General features: G+C 45.3%; 1 protein-coding gene across 4 annotated transcripts in view; it reads right to left on the reverse strand.

Annotated features, from left to right (window-relative positions):
• Positions 1 to 20,005, reverse strand: part of PDZD2 (PDZ domain containing 2) — a 2,738,687-nt gene that overhangs the window by 589,677 nt on the left and 2,129,005 nt on the right. For all 4 annotated transcript variants that reach the window (XM_044073368.1, XM_044073377.1, XM_044073386.1 and 1 more), the window contains one exon: positions 15,480 to 15,591. In XM_044073368.1, coding sequence (XP_043929303.1) covers positions 15,480 to 15,591 — 112 coding nt within the window. The remainder of the gene's footprint in view (positions 1 to 15,479; positions 15,592 to 20,005) is intronic.

Here is a 20,005-nt window from a genome sequence, read left to right on the forward strand (position 1 = left end):
CCTATCTTTAAAGGGGAGAACATCAGTCATATCATCCAACACAGGCCATTCCTGAGCCTGGCCATAATGTCAGTGCAAATGAACATACAGCAGGCCAGATGGAAGTCTGGTATAGAAAGTGTAGTAATAGTCTTAATCACAGCCTCCTAGACCTCAGCATGAACACGGTGAAAAGTCCATTGAGTACTTGGCCCAGTAAGGAGGACTGAAACATGGACAGGTGAGACAGACAGTTAAAGGATCTACATCCAGTGTGGCAAAGGAGAAAACCATCTTTCCCACCCTGTCTAAGCCTTAGAATCCTTATCAGATTGCAAGATGGAAAGGTTGTATTGTCTGTGGGATCTGTGCTTGGACAAAGAAATCAAAAAGCAGTCTTCCATAAGGCAACTGGAAAGTGTTTAATTCCACTTCCCACAGAGCAAGCTGAGAAAAGGAGAAGCTGAATGATGGGATAACTTGGGGGTCCTCCTCCTTTTATCTAGACAGGTATTTATGGGATAAAGTAAATAGGCATCATTAGAATGAGTATCCCAATGAAACAGTCACCTGAATGGACCCATGGCAGCAGAAGACACACTGACTTTAGTTATTTTTGAGACAAGGCTCTCTAGTTTCTCCAAGAACCATTCACCAGGCATAAGGGAAAAGTTCTTGTATTCAGAGTTAAAGACTTTTACTGCAGTTGGTAGATTATGACCTAAGAAATGTAATGGTACACTTTCTGCCTTGGGCAAGAAGCACAGCTTTAAGAATGGTCATATGTGCCATTGCTTCAATTTGATCGCTTGGAAGTGGAGGAGCCAGAAGGTTGAAATCACTGTCTAACCCAAGAGTAATGGATACATGGCACAACTTAACTGCATGGAATGTTATATCAAGTTAGACAGTTTGTCAAACCACGATTCATCAGATCTTACTTTGATGAAGCAGATTTAGAAAAAGTATTTTCAACTGAAGACCACTTTTGCTAACTAGTGGAAAACTATGTTTCACCTTTGCAGAGTAACGGGAGACACTGTGTGTGTGTGTGTGTGTGTGTGTGTGTGTGTGTGTGTGTGTGTGTGTGTGTGTGTGTGTGTGTGTGTGTGTGTGTACGTGTGTGAGCATGTAAGCATGACGGCCTGTGCACATTTGTGTGAGTAAGAGAGACAGAAAAGGGCATAGCTGATACAAATTACATTGCAGTACCTTCTCTTTCTCTTCAAAGTGATAGATCAAGGGGAAATAGCAGTGTTTGCATATTCTCTAGGTGGGGATTGCAGCTTACTGTTCACAGAACTCAGTTTACTCAACTACAACATGCCTAGTATGACTTAACATTTTTTCTCCCTCAAGGTTAGGATGAAAAGACTCATGTCCTACACATAATAAAGCTAAGACCAGGCATCCCAAATGTGAAATTATTAAATAAAACAGAACAGCCTTCTTAGCAGATTCACCAAACCTAGCAAGTAACTTAGGAGGAAAATGTTTTGTGGGGGTATGTGGTGATGTACAAATACATTACAGCAAAAATAATGATCCATGGCAAAGGTATCCAAACTAGTCATCGGTTTATGCAAGAAACAGATACAAGTCTGAATGGAATTTAATTCAATCTAATGAGCATAAGGGGTATTTAATACCCTTTGCAGCTTGAATAATTTGTCAGGCAGATGAAACTTGGCTGAAGGAAAGAAGAGAAACACAGTACTCGGAGTCTAAGCTGGATCACATCTCATCATTATTTATAATTGTGCAGAGGCTTTGGTGAGAAACATAGTTTATTATTCAGCAGATTTATCTGCCCTTACATGTGTACTGTCCTCTGTACATACTCTTTAGAGTCATATACTTCAGTCCTGCATTGGGCTAAACTGTATCCATAGATCTGAAGTAGTTAACTTCATTTGTCCATCAACCTGTGGGTATCGGATCCATATCGGATCCGAGCCGGCAGCTTCAAACAGCTAAGATCCGAGCTCCAAGCTCCTCCCCTTAACCATAATCCCCTGCCAACCATCTCTGACCTCAGATCTCGTTTGCCGCGGTTGACTCAACAGCTTTGAATGAGTTCCAGGCGTGGGTTTTAGTCATTCTGTGAGAAAAATATTGCTTTTCTAATTTTTCTGTAGTGTAATATTGCTTGTTGTTTTGTGTGTTGCCCTTGTATTTAAAACCCTTTAGTTTTAATATTGTTATCTGGTAATTTTTTAGTGTAGTTTATTCCTCCCCATGTGTGTGAAGGTGTGTGTGTTGGGCCTTGTGTCTTTTTTCTTAGTTTAACTATGTCTGAGGCCCCAAAAACCTTTCTCTCTAAATGCACCGAGTGGGGCCATAAGCTATCCCCAGCGGAATGCCACACCGAGTGTGTTATTTGCCTTGGGGTTGACCACCTTTCCTCAGGTTGCACTATTTGTGCAGCCTTCAACCCCAGGGCTCTAAAGGACAGGAGATCGAAGCTGATTCTGGCGGGACTTTTGCCCCCGGATTCAGCTTCGGCCTCCCCTCCCTTGGTAGCACCCGCCGCGGCCGCTGCAGTGCCCCCTTCCACCCCTGCTCCACTGGCCGGGACTCAACCTCCCACCTTGGGCCAGGAGGAGAGGGATGCTGGGTGGGAGAAGAAGAAGGAAAGACACCACAAGCGGCGGGATTAGTCTTCCTCCTCGGCTCCGCCGGCTAAGCAAGCTGCTTCTCCCAGGGCTTCCTGGGCCTTCTCCTTCCCGGCTCCATTCACCTCGCTTCTCCCCAGAGCCGGAGGAGGAGACCCGGTTGCCGTTGAGGTCATCGAGGCGGCACTCCCGGCCTGCCTCGGTGGCCTCCTCAAGGTCTACCCAAAGCTTGTCCAATGCAGATATGGACCGGATGATGTGTAGGTTCCTCCAGGCAAAGCTGCAGCTAGGAGTGCTCATGCCTCCCCCCCTCCGGGGGGGGGCTCGACCCCCTTTTTCACCCTGACTGCTCCTTCTCCGACCCACTTTTGGGGTTCAGAGCCTTCGGATCTGGGTTGCATAGGAGCCAGGGGACCGCGCCCTCGGGTTTGTCGGGTCCCTTTTCGGAGCCGAGAGCTGAGCTTCGGATCCGGAGGGGTCAGTGTGTCTTCGGCTCCAGCTCGGTCGGCGCATACTAGTTCTTCGGATCCGATTGCTTCGGCACCGGCCCTGATCCGCACATTGGATTCGAGGGGGCTGCTCTCGGATCCTAGAGAGAGCAGTTCTCACTCAGTGTTCGATGTAGTAGAGAGGGTATTGTCGAGGGATTCCACTCCCCAGGCTCAGACTATGGATCAACCCTGCACTCCCTCTCAGACGGGCCTACTTTCCATCACCCGGCCCCAGGGAAAGCCTGCGCCTATGTCCCAGGTCGTTCCCTTAGAGGAACAAGATGTGGTTGGTGAGGCCTTTTCGGACAGCCCTGCCAAGGAGGTTCCTCATAAATGTAAGTGCAAGAAGAGGCACTTGGACTCACCTGAGTCTTTGACAGAAGACACGGATTTAGAAGAAGGGGAAGGTCACCCCCCGAGGACATCTCCTTCGGAGACATTATGGAAATGCTTCGAATTAGGGGGGGGTGGTCAGCCCAAAAGCCTTCCTTGGATGAGTCTGTGTTCCTGGAGTCATTTGACACAGGCCCATCTACCTCTTGGGTGTCCCCTCCTGCCGATCCCCTGGTAGATCTCATCACTACCAGGGCATGGAAGGAACCAAACACTGTTGAGCCCATTGCAAAGAGGCCGGATAAAATCCTTAGTCCCCCCACTAATAGAGCGGAATGGAGCAAGGGTGCTCCTGTAGATGCCATGTTGGTGGCGGCTGCCACCTAGAGGGAATTAGCCTAGGAGAGTTCCTCGGTCCATCCTCCCAACAAGGAGTCTCGGATGATGGACCACCTGGGGAAGCGGATGTTCGCTTCAGCTACCTTTACAGTGAGGTCGCTGAACTATATGGCACACGTCATACAACTCCAGCGGGATCTCATCAAGGAATACGCCGGGTTGCCCCCAGAGTCCATGTCGACTGTGGATAAGAAGGTGTTCTCAGCTCGGATGGCCAATCTCAAGTCCATCTCCAACACTTCTATGCGTCTCCTCTTCCATGCCATGGAAGGAGCCGCTAGAGCTAGTGGAGCGAGCATTGTTTTGAGATGACACACTTGGCTCCGCCTCTGCGACTTTGCGGAACCCTTCAAGGCATCCTTCGCAAATGCCCCTTTTGACGGTTCTTCGCTTTTTGGCAAGACCATTTGCGACACGCTGGTCCAGAGCAAGAAAGATAGGAAGACATTGTCTGCCGGAGTCCGCTTCTCGGCTCCCCAGAGGTCCTTCTCCAGGAACCAAAGGGGAGAGAAGAAGATGTGGTTCCGGAAGTCTCAACAGTCCTGTTTCGTTCTGGACCCCTCGCCCTTCAGAGGCAGAGGAGGACAAGTTGGACGCTGGCCCAGAGGCAGAGGGGGACCGAAGAATTTCGGGTCGAGAGAACCCTTTTCGGATCGGCTCATGCAGCAGCCCTGAAGGGTTACCCGACTGTTCCACTCTGGAGGCAGTCGGGGGGCGTTTCTCGAGGCACCTGGCAGTTTGGGAGTCCATTACAACAGATCGCTGGGTGCTTCAAATCATATCCAGAGGTTACAAAATCCCCTTTCTGAATCCCCCGCCCAGACCCCGGAGCCTCTCCGATGTTCCACCCAATCAAAGGGAGGCAGCAGCCACAGATATAAAGCAGCTGTTATTAAAAAGAGCGATTCAGCGCATCCCCGCAGACCAGTCCGGATTGGGCTTCTACTCCAGGTTCTTTCTGGTGCCAAAAAAGATGGGGGACTTAAGGCCAATCCTCGACCTGTCCTTGCTAAACCTGTCAGTGGCCAAAGAAATGTTCCGTATGGTCACCATTCAATCCATTCTCCCCCTCGTGCAGGAGAACGACTGGATGTGCTCGATAGACCTCAAGGATGCGTACTACCACATATTGATGGAGAGACGCTCCAGAAGGTTTCTCCGCTTCTGGCTAGGAGCCAGTCACTACCAGTTCAGGGCCCTCCCCTTTGGTCTCACCACAGCCCCCAGGGTGTTCACCAAAGTGTTGGCAGTAGTAGTGGCCCACCTGAGACTCCAGGGTATACAGGTCTTCCCCTACCTGGACGACTGGCTCCTGACCGCCCCCAACAGGCATCTACTATGTTCAGCCAGAGATTACTTCCTCCACCTGGCCTCTCAGCTGGGAATCACAATCAATCTCAACAAATCTTCCCTTCATCCAACCCAGATCTTAGACTTCATAGGAGCCAGATTAGACACAAACCTATTGAGAGTCTTCTTAACTCCGCACTGGATTCGCACCCTGAAGCTCCACATACTGGCCCTTTTACAATCCCCGGCTCCTCCAGTGGAATTGGTTCTGAGGGCTCTAGGTTCCATGGCGGCCACGATCAATCTGCTACCTTTAGTGCGTTTGAACATAAGAGTACTACAGTGGACCTTGCAGGTTCAATGGTCCATCTTGCTACACCCGCTGAGTGCACCTATCTCCCTCAGCAGGGCTTGCAGGAATTCCCTGCTCTGGTGGCTCCAATCCCCGGACCTGCAGATAGGGCGCTCCTTTTCTATGTCCCTGCCTCTAACCACGGTGACCATGGATGCTTCTCACCTAGGGTGGGGGGGGGGGCACTGCATGGGCAGAACCGTCCAAGGCACGTGGACCCATTCAGAGACCTTATTACATATCAATGTCCTAGAGATGAGAGCGGTGCTTTTGGTGTTGCAAGCACTCCAAGCCCTTCTTCCCTTAGGGATGGTTGCAATTCAGACAGACATGTCAGTGGTCTGGTATATCAACAAACAGAGGGGAACCAGATCCTACCCACTTTGTCGAGAGGCCATGAGAGTTTGGGAATGGGCGATCTCCACCAACCGCTTTCTCATAGTGACGCATATCCCGGGTCAGTCGAACATTTTAGCAGACAGGCTGAGTCGAACCATCCTCTCACTGTATGAGTGGTCTCTGAACCCCAGAATAGTGAAGCAAATCTTCCTCAAGTGGGGTCAACCTTGCTGTGATCTCTTCGCATCTCCTTCGAACGCAAAGTGCAGCGACTAATTCCTCCATGGATTCTAGATCCCACCCCGGATCTGATCTTTCACCCATTAGGTTTACCATCTCCGAACCTGGACAACCTCAAGCTCACTGCTTGGCTGATCCAGTTCCAGTAATAGTTAGGACTCCCGGTATCTCGTCCCCTGTTAAGGCTATTTTAGTGGCCGCTCATAAACCTTCTACGAGAAAGGTTTATAACAGCAAATGGAAATGCTTTTCTATCTGGGCGGAGCATAGAAATTTGGATCCCTTTACAGCTCCCATACCAGCGGTGTTAGAATTTTTGTCAACCTTATTCGACCAAGGTGCTAGCGCTACCACGGTCAAAGACCAGTTAGCTGCAATTTCCTATTATCATGTGGGAAGTGACCTCAGTTCCTTAGCATCTTCCAAATTATGTAAGACATTCTTAAAAGGCACCTTCCTCTTAAGACCTCCGGTGAAAGACGCAGTCCCTCCATGGGATTTAACTCTTGTCCTCCAGTCCTTGACCGGCCCTCCATTTGAACCTGCAGCCACGGTGGATCTGAAATACTTATCTTGGAAGATGGCCTTTCTCATTGCTATCACTTCGGCCAAACCACCGTACTTGGTCTTCCATAAAGATAGAGTTTCCCTCAGGACCAATCCCTCCTTCCTACCCAAAGTTGCTTCTGAGCCCAATATTAGTCAGTCTATTAATTTGCCAGTTTCCTTTCCAAATTATCAAAACAAGGGTGAATACAAATTACATTCTCTGGACGTACATAGGCAATTGAGATTCTACTTGCACAGGACCGATGAACATAGGCAATCTGAGCAACTCTTTGTATCCTTTGCAAAACCCTCTTTGGGCAAACCAGTATCGAAAGTTACATTGTCCAGATGGATTTCCCAATGTATACTGCTTGCATACAAGAGTTCTGGTAGACCTGAACCTGAAAGAGTCCACGCTCATTCTACCCGATCGATCTCTACATCTGCTGTCTTTTGCTCCAGAGTCTCCCTGGATGACATTTGTTCAGCAGCCACTTAGGCTTCATCCCACACTTTCATTAACCATTACAAGTTGGATCTAATTTCCAGACGGAGAGCATCCTTCGGCTCTGCAGTGCTCCGGAATATCCTTCCATGAGGACCCCCCCAAGTTTGGGTAGCTGGGAACTCTGTCCCACAGGTTGATGGACAAATGAAGTTAACTACTTCAGATAAAGAAGTTATGTACTCACCATAACATTCCATCTGAGTAGGTAAACTTCATTTGTCAGCAACCAACCCCCCCTCCATCCCCCTAACCTATAATGGGTCCTAGAAGGATTCCTTGTCCTTTTCTCTGGATAACACCAGGTTAGGAGTTGCAGGTGATCTTTTGTTGTAATATGCTGTTTTACCATAGCAAACTCGAGCTGAGGTCAGAGAGGGATGGCAGGGGATTATGGGTAAAGGGAGGAGCTTGGAGCTCGGATCTTAGCTGTTTGAAGCTGCCGGCTCGGATCTGATATGGATCCGATACCCACAGGTTGCTGACAAATGAAGTTTACCTACTCAGATGGAACGTTATGGTGAGTACATAACTTCTTTTTTTCTAGCAGAGATTATCATTATGCATTTAAAGAGGTCAGATTTTGGGCACATACTGTTCATCTCAGTTTTTCTTTTTCTGTGTGGCTTTAGTCTCGGAGGTTGCCAATCATCATCACTTACTGGATCTCTTACTTAGGACTTGTACCCAGGAATACAGCAAGAACTTAAGAGCTTCTGGAGGGGACCATCATTCAGGAAGACATGAGGATCCTTATGTCCTTGCCAGCATCCTGGTAATGAATATATATGTAATGGCTTAACCCTCCCCTTGGGTGGGGGAATGTGTAACCTATCTCACCCTGGAGGCTCACAATGCCTTCCTCATGTGGGCATATGCATCCACATACTGGTAGTGACTTAGTAGCCCTAATGCCTGCCTCCAGGCCATGTTCTTTCTTCACTGTCCCTCCTCTGACAGATTGGCAGTGCACATCCAGATCCACCAAACCACCATGCCAGGACCCTTGCTAGTTACATTAGGCATCTGAGATGCTAAATGAACTTGGATCTCCTTTGCTTAAGTCACGGCTTTATCCCTGCATGCTACCACAGCTGGCTTTCATTTCAGTTTTCCTTCATAAATAAGTCTGGGAATTGAATTAGCTGGAAATACTTGCAGCTGTTAAGAGAAAGCGAGTAGTTCCTCTGGAATGAAACAAAGAAAGCAGATAATTTATTAGTCACAGAGACACTATGATTTTTTGCATGATGAAGGTAATGATGTTGTGTACTATAGCTTTAGGGAATGACTACCTTGATGGTTACCTGCAATGTATGTTATGTGTGTGTTTGTGTTTCTAGGCCCATATGTTTCTTTTCACTGGCTATCCTTCTGAAGCCTATAGTACATCATAATTATCCTATAGTGAGTGGGAAAGTGGTAAGAGAAAAAAATGTGTATTTACATTAGGCTGGATTCAGCATGTTACAGAAACTTGCTGTTTTTATGTTTAAGATATATGATGTTAATGTCTAATAAGAGAATTTGACTCTGTATGGCAGCCTTCCAGAACATAGATTTCCACTGTTTGCTGCAGAGGTAACTTTTTTATATTTTTCCTGTGGATTTTACTGATAAAATGTTTACATGTTTGAATATGACTGGTTTCTGATTGTACTAGTAGTCTTACTGTTCTCTTGCATAGTAGCAGTTTTTGGCTAACTTTATTTTATTTTATTTTAGTTTACTGCTTTGTTGAGTGGGTTCATCTCACTAGGAAGTTATATAATTCCCTGTTACTCCAAGTTTCTTTCAGAAATGAAAAACTTTCTGTTTAAAAATGCACAATGTAAATGCTTCATAAGCAGAAGAATCACATAAAACATATAATGAATTTATATATCTATTCCAGGTACGTTTTACACTCCAGTGCAACAGACAACCACTCACTTTTAATAAATACTAAATCCCTGTTCTGCACCGTCTTCTTCATCTTCATTACCTTTTCTGCACCATCTTGCCCATTCTTCTAACCTCTATAACAAACCTGCAATTTTCTTCCATCCTGTTATTTTATTCAGTCTATGTCATCCATAAAAGGAAATGTATACATTGGCTAAGATTCACAAAAATATCACCATAATGACAGTGCTCAACAGTATGATGGTGATATGGTACAATTCTGAGTCATGACAAAGCCACATGGGACAACATCTCATTAGTGGTTCATTATCACGCCACTGAATCGCATACTTTGCAGACACAGGTAACCCTGCTACTGTTCTTCCTAGCAACACAGGCAAGGCAGTCACCAAAGCACCTTCGAAGATGTGTACACAGACAGAAAGACACACACAACACAGTAATTCTCATATACACATATATACCCACAAACATCCAGAGACAGCTGCAGTTATGCCCCTAGGTAGTCACACAGTACCACACATGTACCTACACACACACACACACACACACACACACACACACACACACACACACACACACACACACACACACACACACACACAAACATCCAGAGACAGCTGCAATTATGCCCCTAGATAATCACACAGTACCACACTAGCACCTAGCTACACACACACACACACACACACACACACACACACACACACACACACACACACACACACACACACACACACAAACATCCAGAGACAGCTGCAATTATGCCCCTAGATAATCACACAGTACCACACCAGCACCTAGCTACACACACACACACACACACACACACACACACACACACACACAAATATCCAGAGCCAGCTGCGGTTAAGCCCATGGATACTCACACAGTACCACACATACCCCCCACCCACAAACATAGAGATGGCTTCATGGCACTTCCATGCTGCGGCACTAACAGACCAGTTCCTTCCACAGGAATGAATAGGTGTATGCTGTTTAAAAATGACATACATCTTTTCCCTTCAAACCCTAAATTGCAAGGTACAGCTATTCTTTGAATTGCTGTACCACTGTATTATTTGAACACCGCTCTATTCTGATCTGAGTAAAAAGTTCTGGGGGTGCACAAATGATTACTTAGCTTTAGCAACACCCCTAGACTGGCACATTTCCTTGCAGCCTTCCCCAGTTTGACCAGTCTAGTAAGAAAGATTGGAAATAATGGAGAATACTGGACTGAACGTACCTCACGTCTATGAATACGAGCGAGAAGTAAGGTCAGTCCACTGTTCTCCATTGTCAGATGTTTAGAGCTTCTTTCTCTTTCAAAATCATAATATAATGTATATTAATTCTACTGTCAAATAATTTGTTCATAGCTTGGTACTAGGCTATCGGCCCTAGGGCCTATACAAGCCAAGCCATAACAATTCCATGGCTATTTCTTCCCACACTATTTACTTCCCTGGACCCCTGTCTAGCAGGGTGACTGACGTGATCCCCGGGGTGAATCTTCTTTCTCCCATCCAATCATCAAGGTTCCTTTTGAAGAGGGCCAAAGAGGCGCTCTGCTTGACATGTATGTACAGTCTATTCCAGAGTCTGGGGAGTCTCTGGGTTTTGTTTATTGTGATGACAAGATTTAGATCCCTGGAGCGTGTGGCCCTGAGGGATTGGGATTTCTTTAAGTGTAGCATGTCCAACAGCTCTGGGTTTGACATGACCTTGTATGTTAAGCAGAGATCGCCTCGGAGTAGAAGATATGCGACAGAGTATAGCTGGAGTTTTTTAAGGCGGTCAGCGTAGGGCATCTGCTTTAGGCCTGTGATTCTTTTAGTGAGGTATTTCTGTGGCCTTTCCAGCTGTTGCAGATGTCTTGAGAGGTACATACCAAATGGGGCGTTGTATTCTATAATGGGTCTAATGAGGGATGAGTACAGTGGGACAATGACCTCCTTTTTTTTGGATGAAAATCCCTTAGTGATGAGGTGTGCCACATAGAAGGATTTCCTGACTGTTGTGGCGATGTGGTTATTGAAGGTGAGGCCACTGTCCACCTGTGTCCGTAAGTCTCTTGTGAATGTTCATCTCACAGGCCCTTTGCAAAATTTGTATCAGTCAATGACTGTTAGGTGAAACTGGTAGAAAATTAACATATGGATTTAAGAGGGAAAGGCACAGGTTAATGTAGGGAAGGAGAAGAATTTTAGATGCACTTTACCCATTAACTATCGGTGACTAGTTATCTCAGCACTTGCTGAAAAAACAGGAGTGAGGATGCCAACCTAATCTGATTTTCCCTGTAGCTTTTTACCTTTAAAATGTGTAAAGTACAATTTTTAAATAAAAATTCATGCCATCAAACAATTTATGGATAAAATTCCTTTAGTATATTTAAGCACTCTTTTCCATCTGAAAGAATCTTTTGGCATTTTTGTTTTCTCTTTCTTTCATAGGAGGTTACCAGGCTAATGGCCCTGGGGCCCTTACAAGCCTAGCCAAGAGTTTATACCCAAAAAGAAACCTCAGTCAGCACCTAGCACCCCTGTCAATGAGGGACACAGGTGGAACCCCTGGGACAAATTTGTGGTTTCCCATCCACTCATCAAGGTTGCGCTTGAAGAGGGTCAATGGGGTGCTCTGTTTGACATACATGGGTAGTCTATTCCAGAGATGGAGCAGCCTGGGGGAGACAAACCTGTCTCTCCAGCAGGTTTTGTTTACATCACATATTAGATTTAGGCCTTTTGAGCAGGTAGTGCATGAGGAGTTAGACTTATGGATATAGAGCATCTCTAGTAAGGCAGGGTTTGAGATTGCCTTGTAGGTGAGATACAGATCACCCCTGAGCAATCTGTATGATACTGAGAAGAGTGATAGTGATTTGAGCCTGTCTGAATAGGTCAGGTGTTCAAGGCCATGGGTTCTCTTTGTGAGGTATTTCAGTGGCCTTTCCAGTTGATGCAGATGTTTGGAGAGGTACATCCCAAATGGGGCTTTATACTCAATTATTGGTATAATGAGGGAGGAGTATAGAGAGCTAATAACCGCCTTTTTTCTGGATGCAATCCCTTTACTTATGACATGAACCAAGTAAAAGGCTTTTCTGCCCACTACTGCTACATGATGGTCGAATGTGAGGTTGTTATCAACCTGAGTGCCCAGGTCTCTCACTACAGGTTGTGTCCTTAGGGGTGTTGCCATTGATGTGGTAATCGGTAGGGGTCATGTTTTTGCCGAATGGTATGATTATACATTTTTTGCATTTAGCTTGAGGTCATATCCACGGTGGTACAGCAGTAGCATTGTTACCTCACAGCAAGAGGTACTCCTGTTCGATTCACAGCTGGAGTGCCTTCTGTGTCGAGTCTGTATGTCCTCCCCGTGGTCGAGTGGCCTCTGAAAGACATGCGTGAATGGGCGTGCCTTTGCTGAAGGTTGGGCATTGGGCTGGCAACTCGGCACCATAAAAATTGACTGCCAATCATTAGCGGACCAGAGTTCTGCTGTGGCGATCCCTAACTGGGAAAAGCCAAAAAGACAAACAAAACCTGAGGCCATGACTTTGGCACCAGTCATTAGTTGCTGTGAGACCCTCTTGCAGTATGTTAACATCATTCGGGGAGTCAATGACAGCACCAAACTTACAGTCGTCTGCAAATTTGGTCAGCTACAGGTCTTTTGTCTTTGCCTGGACCTCTGAGAAATAGATGCCAAACAGTAGGTGTCCCAGGACAGATCCCTGGGGAACTCCACTAGTGACAGGTCTGCTATCGGAGGTGGAAATGCCTATTTTGACTTTGAGGGTCCTGTTGGTGAGCCAGTTGGTCACCCACCTGATGAGATAGAGATTTACACCAAGTTGTGTCAGCTTTTTGATGATGCCCGAGTGGGGCATTGTGTCAAAGACCTTGGCCAAGTCAAGGTAAGCTGTAGGCATTTGACTTTCCCTCATCCAGGGCCTTGGTGACTGTCTCAAAGAAGTCAATCAGGTTCAACAGACAAAGTTTGCCCTTGATGAATCTGAACTGGGTGGGGTCAAGTACTTGGAGATCGCCCATGTCATTGTTTACAAGATCCATAATAATAATAATAATAATACACTCCATGGCTTTACAGATCAGACTTGTCAAGCTAATACGGCAATAGTTTCCAGGGTCAGTAGTGGCACCACCTTTGTGCAAGGGGATGACAATGGCTGTTTTCTACTCGACTGGAATGAAGACTGTATTTGGGCTGTTTTTGAATAGGGTGCTCAATGGTGATGCCAGTTCTTGCTGAAGATGGTGCAGAATACATCCTGGGATACTATCAGGTCCCATGGAAGCTGTGTTCTTTGCCTTGGATAGGGCCTACAAAACTTGTTCTACAGAGATGTGAGGTGCAGTACAAGTACTGGGGATGGTCAAAAGGGCCTTGGGGGCAGGACAGGGGGTGAAGTTTGTGCTGAACTTATCTGCTAGCAGGTTGGCTAAGTCAACAGGATCAGTGTAAGTGATACCATTAAGTACTAATTTGGAACAAACCTGAGCTTTGCCATGGAGGTCAATAACATAACTGAAGAAAACTTTATGGTTTCTCTTTGTTTTGGAGGCTAGTTTTGATTCATAACTGGCCTTGGAGGTTTTCACTAGTGATCTAATGTGCATGTTGAGGCTAAGTTGGGAGTTTTTCCAATTTGGAATTTGTTCCTTTTTACCCTTAGACAACAGTTTCTTCCTTTTATTGTAAAGCCTGTTGATAGAGGATGTCCACCAGACAGGTTTATGTTTCCTTGAGGATCAGGTTTTAGTTCTGTTGGGTATGGCTAAGTCCATGCAGTTGCACAGGTCGTTGTATACTGCACTGGCGTACTGTTCAGCATAGTTGTCTGCATCCTCTGAGGGGGGGGATGGTGTGAAACTACAGATATCCTCCCTTAGGAAGTTGTAGTCAGCTTTTGAGAAGTTTTTTACCTAGATTACGGCTGGGGGTGGGTGGGGTGGGATAGAAACTTCGAATGAGACAGTCCGATGATCTGATCTCACCAGGGAAAAACATACTATGGGAGTGGTGTAGTAGTCACCCATGTTGGTGAGAACCAAGTCCAGAATGTTATCTCCAGTTGTGGGGGATGAGACGAGCTGATCTAGTGCATCAGACCTGATGAAGTCAAGGAATCGTTGAGAGAGTGCATTATTGCAAAAATATTTCTTTCTTTTTTTTATACACCTAGACACTAGCAAGACTGATATATGAATATGCAAAATGATTCAACATGTGATTACATCAAATGCAAGTGTTCAAATTACTGCCAAAATACATGCTCTGTTTTTAAATACAGAACTAAGAACTGCTACTGTACAAGTACAACACAAATAATGAGCTCGTCTGTCTTTAGTTAGAGGACTAAGTAGTCAGTAATGTTGTCTATTTCTTCGAAGTGCATATTACTTTCCTCACCATTTTTATTTTTCTCCTCTCAAAGCAAATAACAGTCAGGTGATAACGAACACTGAACTGAAATAACATCTCTGCGATAGTGATTTTAAATGTTATGACAGCAGTGAGTATGTGTAAAACTACACTTTTGCTGTAACACTTCAACCCTCATGCAAACATACTATTTCAGTCCAGTGTTCTATATTATTACCATAAGATTTGGCTGCCAGATCTATAGCTTACATTATATTCAGCTTCACTAACTGTTTATTTCTTTTATTCCTCAAGCTGACAAATTTTTGCCTATTTTTGCTGGGGGTAATAATCGACAAAAAACTCAAATTTGATCTTCATATTCAGATCTGTACAAGTAAAACCCACAAAAAACTAACTGCTGAGTCTTGTAGTTTTTGCTAAATGGTTTGTCAATGTGATTTTTTCTTTGTTTAAAAATGATTTATTAAACAAATTATGTGAACAACAATTTATTTTTTATTTATTTAAAATCTGTTTACCAGGTAGAGCACTGATCAAAATGATCAAATTCAGTCTTAGCCAGGGAAGACATAGCAAGAGTATAATGAAAAGAGTACATACAATTGTAATATATTTTATTTACAATAAATCAAGACAAGTATAACTCAGAAAGTGAGGTGTGTATGTGACAGTGACAGCTGTGTGCTGTCCAAGTGAGAATGATAGGACGGTTGAGTGAAGCAAAGGGTGTTAGAGTTTGAGTAGTAGGAATCAGAAGTTATGTTAAGAAGAAAAAAACTGAGAAACTTTGCAGACTTCTACATAAAAAAACAAAATGTATGTAAACAATAAATCTACCATTGTGTTAGGAAATATTTACCAAGACAATAGATGTTTGAGAAATTTCTCACAGTGGATCATAAGCTTGTTAACAAATATGCATCATAAACATTTTTTATATAGGCGCAAACATAGGTTAGCAGCTTACAAGCATTCACTGAACAGGCCATTGAGGGTAGAGGCCTTCTAAGGCTCGTTCTCTGTTACATGTATCAATTACATGGTGAACTCTGTCTTACCTTGAGATCGACTCCTGAACTTCATGATACTGTTTCCGGGTGTTGGACTTCTGGAGCTTCCTCGAGACCCCTCTACTCTGGTCTGTTCTGATGATTTATCCACTTCAGAGGCCTAGGTAATGAAACCATAAATGAAAGTGATTTATCACATGATTAAATTGAAGCATATATACACCTTGTTAGAGTTACATCTGCAATGACACAAACCAGGCAAATTACAAAAGGCCATTATAGTCTCTGAATGGCTGTTAGAATAGAAGTTTGCAGTAAAAATCTGTGGGAGAGACATACCCTTCATCCATTTTTCTTAATAATTGTAATTTTTTCCATTATATTTGTTTTGTTTTTTTTGTCCATTTTTTTTTTTTTGTCTTTCTCGAACCTTATTTGTTGTGGTAATAAACAGGTTTGAATCAATAAATAATGCATTATGGCATAACACTAACTTTCATTCTTTTATCTTCATGCTATCAGTATTTAACCTTTTTGCATAAGACTTTCTGGTGCTAGGGCATCTGGCCTCTTGGATAACATCCAGAACCTGTTTACTGAGGATGGCAGATTGGTCAGGGGTTAGGGTATAAGCCAATTTGCCAAACGGAGTGTCTGCAATTGGGGGTGCATGACTTCCCCTTCCCTCTGGGTTAGGAGGTTTGGAATCTGATGAAGATTCCATGGAGGCAGTGGGGACAGGCTGCGCAGCAAGGGGTACCAGTGCTGTCTGGGCCAGTCTGTAGCTATGAGAATGGTTCTTGGTTTTTCCTCCCTTATTTTGAGCAGTACCCTGAGAATGAGAGGTAGGGGAGGAAAGGAATAGGCCAAGAGGTTTACCCAGGGGAAGGACAGGGCATCCACTTTCCAAGCCATGCAGTGATGCTGCCTGGTGCAGAATTTGCTGAGCTGATGGTTGGTGTGGGAGACAAAGAGGTCATCCTCCAGGGTTCCCCATTTCTGAGTTATTAGGAAGAAGGTGTTTCTGTTGAGCTGCCACTTGTGGGGGTCCAAGAGCTTTCTGCTTAATTGGTCTGCCAGGGAGTTGAGAGAGCCTGGCAGGTATTGTGCTAACAGGTGTATTTGCAATGAAGAGCCTGTGAAATTAAGGGTCATGGCCAGCCTGCACAGCAGGTAGGACTGAGTCCCTCCCTGCTTGTTGATGTACCACAACACAGTGGTGTTGTCTGTTTTGATCAGGAGAACCCCTGGAGAGAGAAGGGGTTTGAAAGCGATCAAGGACTGCTGCACAGCCATCATCTCTTTTAGATTGATGTGCAGGGGGGAGTTGCTGGGGGTTCCATTGGCCCTGTATGCACCTGCCATCCAGGTGTGCACCCCAAGCGTAGTCTGATGCATCTGTGGTGAGGGTCTGGGTGGCAGGGTGTGGGGAGAAGGGCAGTCCCTTGTTGTGGGAGCAGGCTGTTGCCCACCAAAGAAATTCATTCCTCAGGCAAGGAATAATAGGGAGAAGAGTTTGCAGATCTTGAGAGTGTTGACACCAAAACCTCTTTAGGTACCACTGAAGTTTCCTCATATGCAGTCTGGCATATGGAAGGAGGAGAATGCAAGAGGCCATGAACCCCAGGGCTTGCAGGAATTTCCTTGCAGAAAGCTGGGGCCTTGTGGTCAGTTGAGAAAAGTAAGCTGATAGGAAAATTTGTTTCTCTGGGGTAAGGCATGCCATCTGGGATGCTGTGTCCAAACTTGCTCACTGGAAGATTATCCTTTTGGTGGGTACCTGTTTGGATTTCTTTTCATTGATTGTGTACCCTAGGGAGGTTAACAGGTCCTTTAAAAAGGCCAGGTCTTTGAGCAGCTTTTCCTGGCTGTCTGCCTGAATAAGGCAGTCATCTAATTAGGGGTACCTGGATTTCTTTTCATTGAATGTGTACCCTAGGGAGGTTAACAGGTCCTTTAAAAAGGCCAGGTCTTTGAGCAGCTTTTCCTGGCTGTCTGCCTGAATAAGGCAGTCATCTAATTAGGGGTACATTTGAATATTTCTTTTTCTGCAAAAGGCAATGGCAGGAGCCAGGCATTTTGTGAAAACTCTGGGACCAGTAAATAAGCCAAAGGGAAGCGCAGATAACTGAAAGTGTTGATAACCTGCCCTGAAGCAGAGATAATTTCTGCAGGACTCCCTGATAGGAATGTGGAGGTAGGCCTCTTTTAGGTCCAGGGTGGCTAGCCAAGTGTCCTTGGAGAGCACGGGTATCAGCTGCTGGAGGGTGAGCATTTTGAATTTTGGGATCACCAGGAAGGTGTTTAGAATGGATAGATCGAGGATGGGGCACCAGGCGCCCTCTTTTCTGGGCACCAGAAAAAGTCTGGAGTGAAGCCTTGGCCTATCTGTTCTGCAGGAATGTGCTCTACTGCATCCAAGGAGAGCAGGAAATGGATTTGCTTTTAAGCCTCAGCCCAATGATTTGGTGGTACATCTGGAAACTCTTTTTGGGTTGGAAGGGTGTGGAAGGAGAATTTGTACCCCTGAGACACAATGGTCAGAACCCATTGGTCCTTGGTAATGGTGGCCCAGGTGCTTGAGTGAAAGGAGAGTTTTTCTCCTAGGGATATGTGAAGGTGGGCAGAGGCATGGTCGGGAGGGTTTGAGTTATTACCATAAGGGGGTGGCTTAGAACTCTCTGGTTTTGAAGTGGAGGTAGTCCACTGCTTAGATCTCTGCGACCCCTGGGGCTTTTGTCTGTGGGGTCTGTTTTCAAGGGGCCTAGGCTGGCCCTGTCTACTCGGAGCAGGAAAGGACCAGTGCTTGGAGGGAAAATGCCTGCTGGATCTTGGGGGCTGGACCTGTAAGAAATCTTTAACAGTCTGCATAGATTTTGCTTTTTCTTCCATCTTTTTTAAGACGACTTCTGCTTTAGTACCAAATAAGTTATCTTTGTGCAAGACTACATCCAACAGTTTTGATTTGACATGGTCTGGGCAGGGGTTGTTCCTTAAGCCATGCATGTCTTCTGACAGATCTGGTGACTGCTGCCCTGCAAGAAGCTTCTAGGGCATCAAAACCACAGTGCAAAGTGTGTTTAGTTACTTGACCAACATTCATTCCTGTAAATCTTTAGATTCTTCCCATGCTGGAAAGGAGGACATTTTTTGTTTAAGGAGTTCCAAGGTATGTTGCTGATACTTAAGTATATGACACTGAAAATGTAGTGCCCTGATAGCAAGAGTAGCCGAGTTGTATACTTTTTTACCCCATCTGTCCAGTGCTCGGGAATCCCTGTCTGAGGGGGGTGAGATTCTTAGCTGAGGTTGCTTTAATCCCTTTAGGCCCTTGAGTAATGACCTCAGGGTCAGCTATTGGATTTTTAAAAATATATTTTTGTGAGTCAGGGACTCTGTAGTACCTGCCTGGTTTTCTGGGAGCAGGAGGCAGGGCGTTTGGAGTCAAGCTGGATTTAAGGCAGACATCATCTACCATATCTAGGACTGGGGGGATGGCTAAAGGCCTGTGTTGTAGAAGGTCCAGGAACTCTCTGAGTCTCTTTTTAGACTGTGGGTAGTCTTGACTCTCCCATTGGAAATGCTCCCTTAAAGTATGCAGAGTTTCCCCAAAGGAAAAATCCTCTGGGGAGAGGCTGAAGGAATGGATTTCTCTGCATCAGAATCCTCATATGTGGAGAGGGGCTGCACATCTTCATAGTCAGATGCATCGGATCCATCTGACTCTTGTCAGACAAAGCTGCTGGAAACAGATCTCTTTTCCTTTTTGAGGGAATGGCTTGGCTTCCCCTAATCAGCATGATAAGGTCTTCTGCAATTTTAAGCATTTGAGACTGACAGAAGGGAGCAGGCACCTGAGAATGGGTAGTCGGTTTCTTGGGTGTGGTTCTACCCCTAGGCCTAAGGAATTCAGTTGTTTTCGAAAGAATGGAAGCCATGAAAGAAGGCACTGGTTTATGCCGGGATTCAGGGTTGTGAAAGACTTCCTTGGAAGCTGGTGCCTGCACAGCGGCTCTGGACCCATACAAGGTAGAAACGACCACAGGATCCTTAGATGAAGAAGAGTTCTGTGGCATACCGGACTCAGAAAGGGTCTTGGTAGCAGCCTGTGAAATAACTGAAGTGGCCATCAGGGGCTGCAAAAGTGCCTCACTGAGTTCCAGAGGACTAACGACCAGCTTAACGGAAGCATTTTTGAAAGGTTTGGTCCTGTGTGGTCTGTTTCTCTTTATCTTTACATTTTTTTGGAAGATCTGCTGTTGGATGGATTGCCAAAGCCATATCAGAATTCGAGGACTGTAAATGGAAATATCTGGCTACAATAAGGGCCTGATGATGAATAGTTCTGGTGTTAAAGCACAGAATTGACGAGGGACATTGTGGTCTGGGCCTAGACAAGTAACGCAGTAAGAGTGGAAATCCCAGTGTGGTATTTGCTTTCCACAGGTGAGACAATTATTAACTTTTTCTGACATCGGTTAGTGCAAGAAAAAAGGATCCCCAATGGGGTACTTAGCTTTCGAAGACTTCAACTTCAGTTCGGAAACTAAACTCAGGTATAGGCTGACCGTCAC

This window comes from Protopterus annectens, chromosome 1.part1, assembly GCF_019279795.1.
Source record: "Protopterus annectens isolate FY-2018-M chromosome 1.part1, PAN1.0, whole genome shotgun sequence".
Lineage (NCBI taxonomy): Eukaryota > Metazoa > Chordata > Ceratodontiformes > Protopteridae > Protopterus > Protopterus annectens.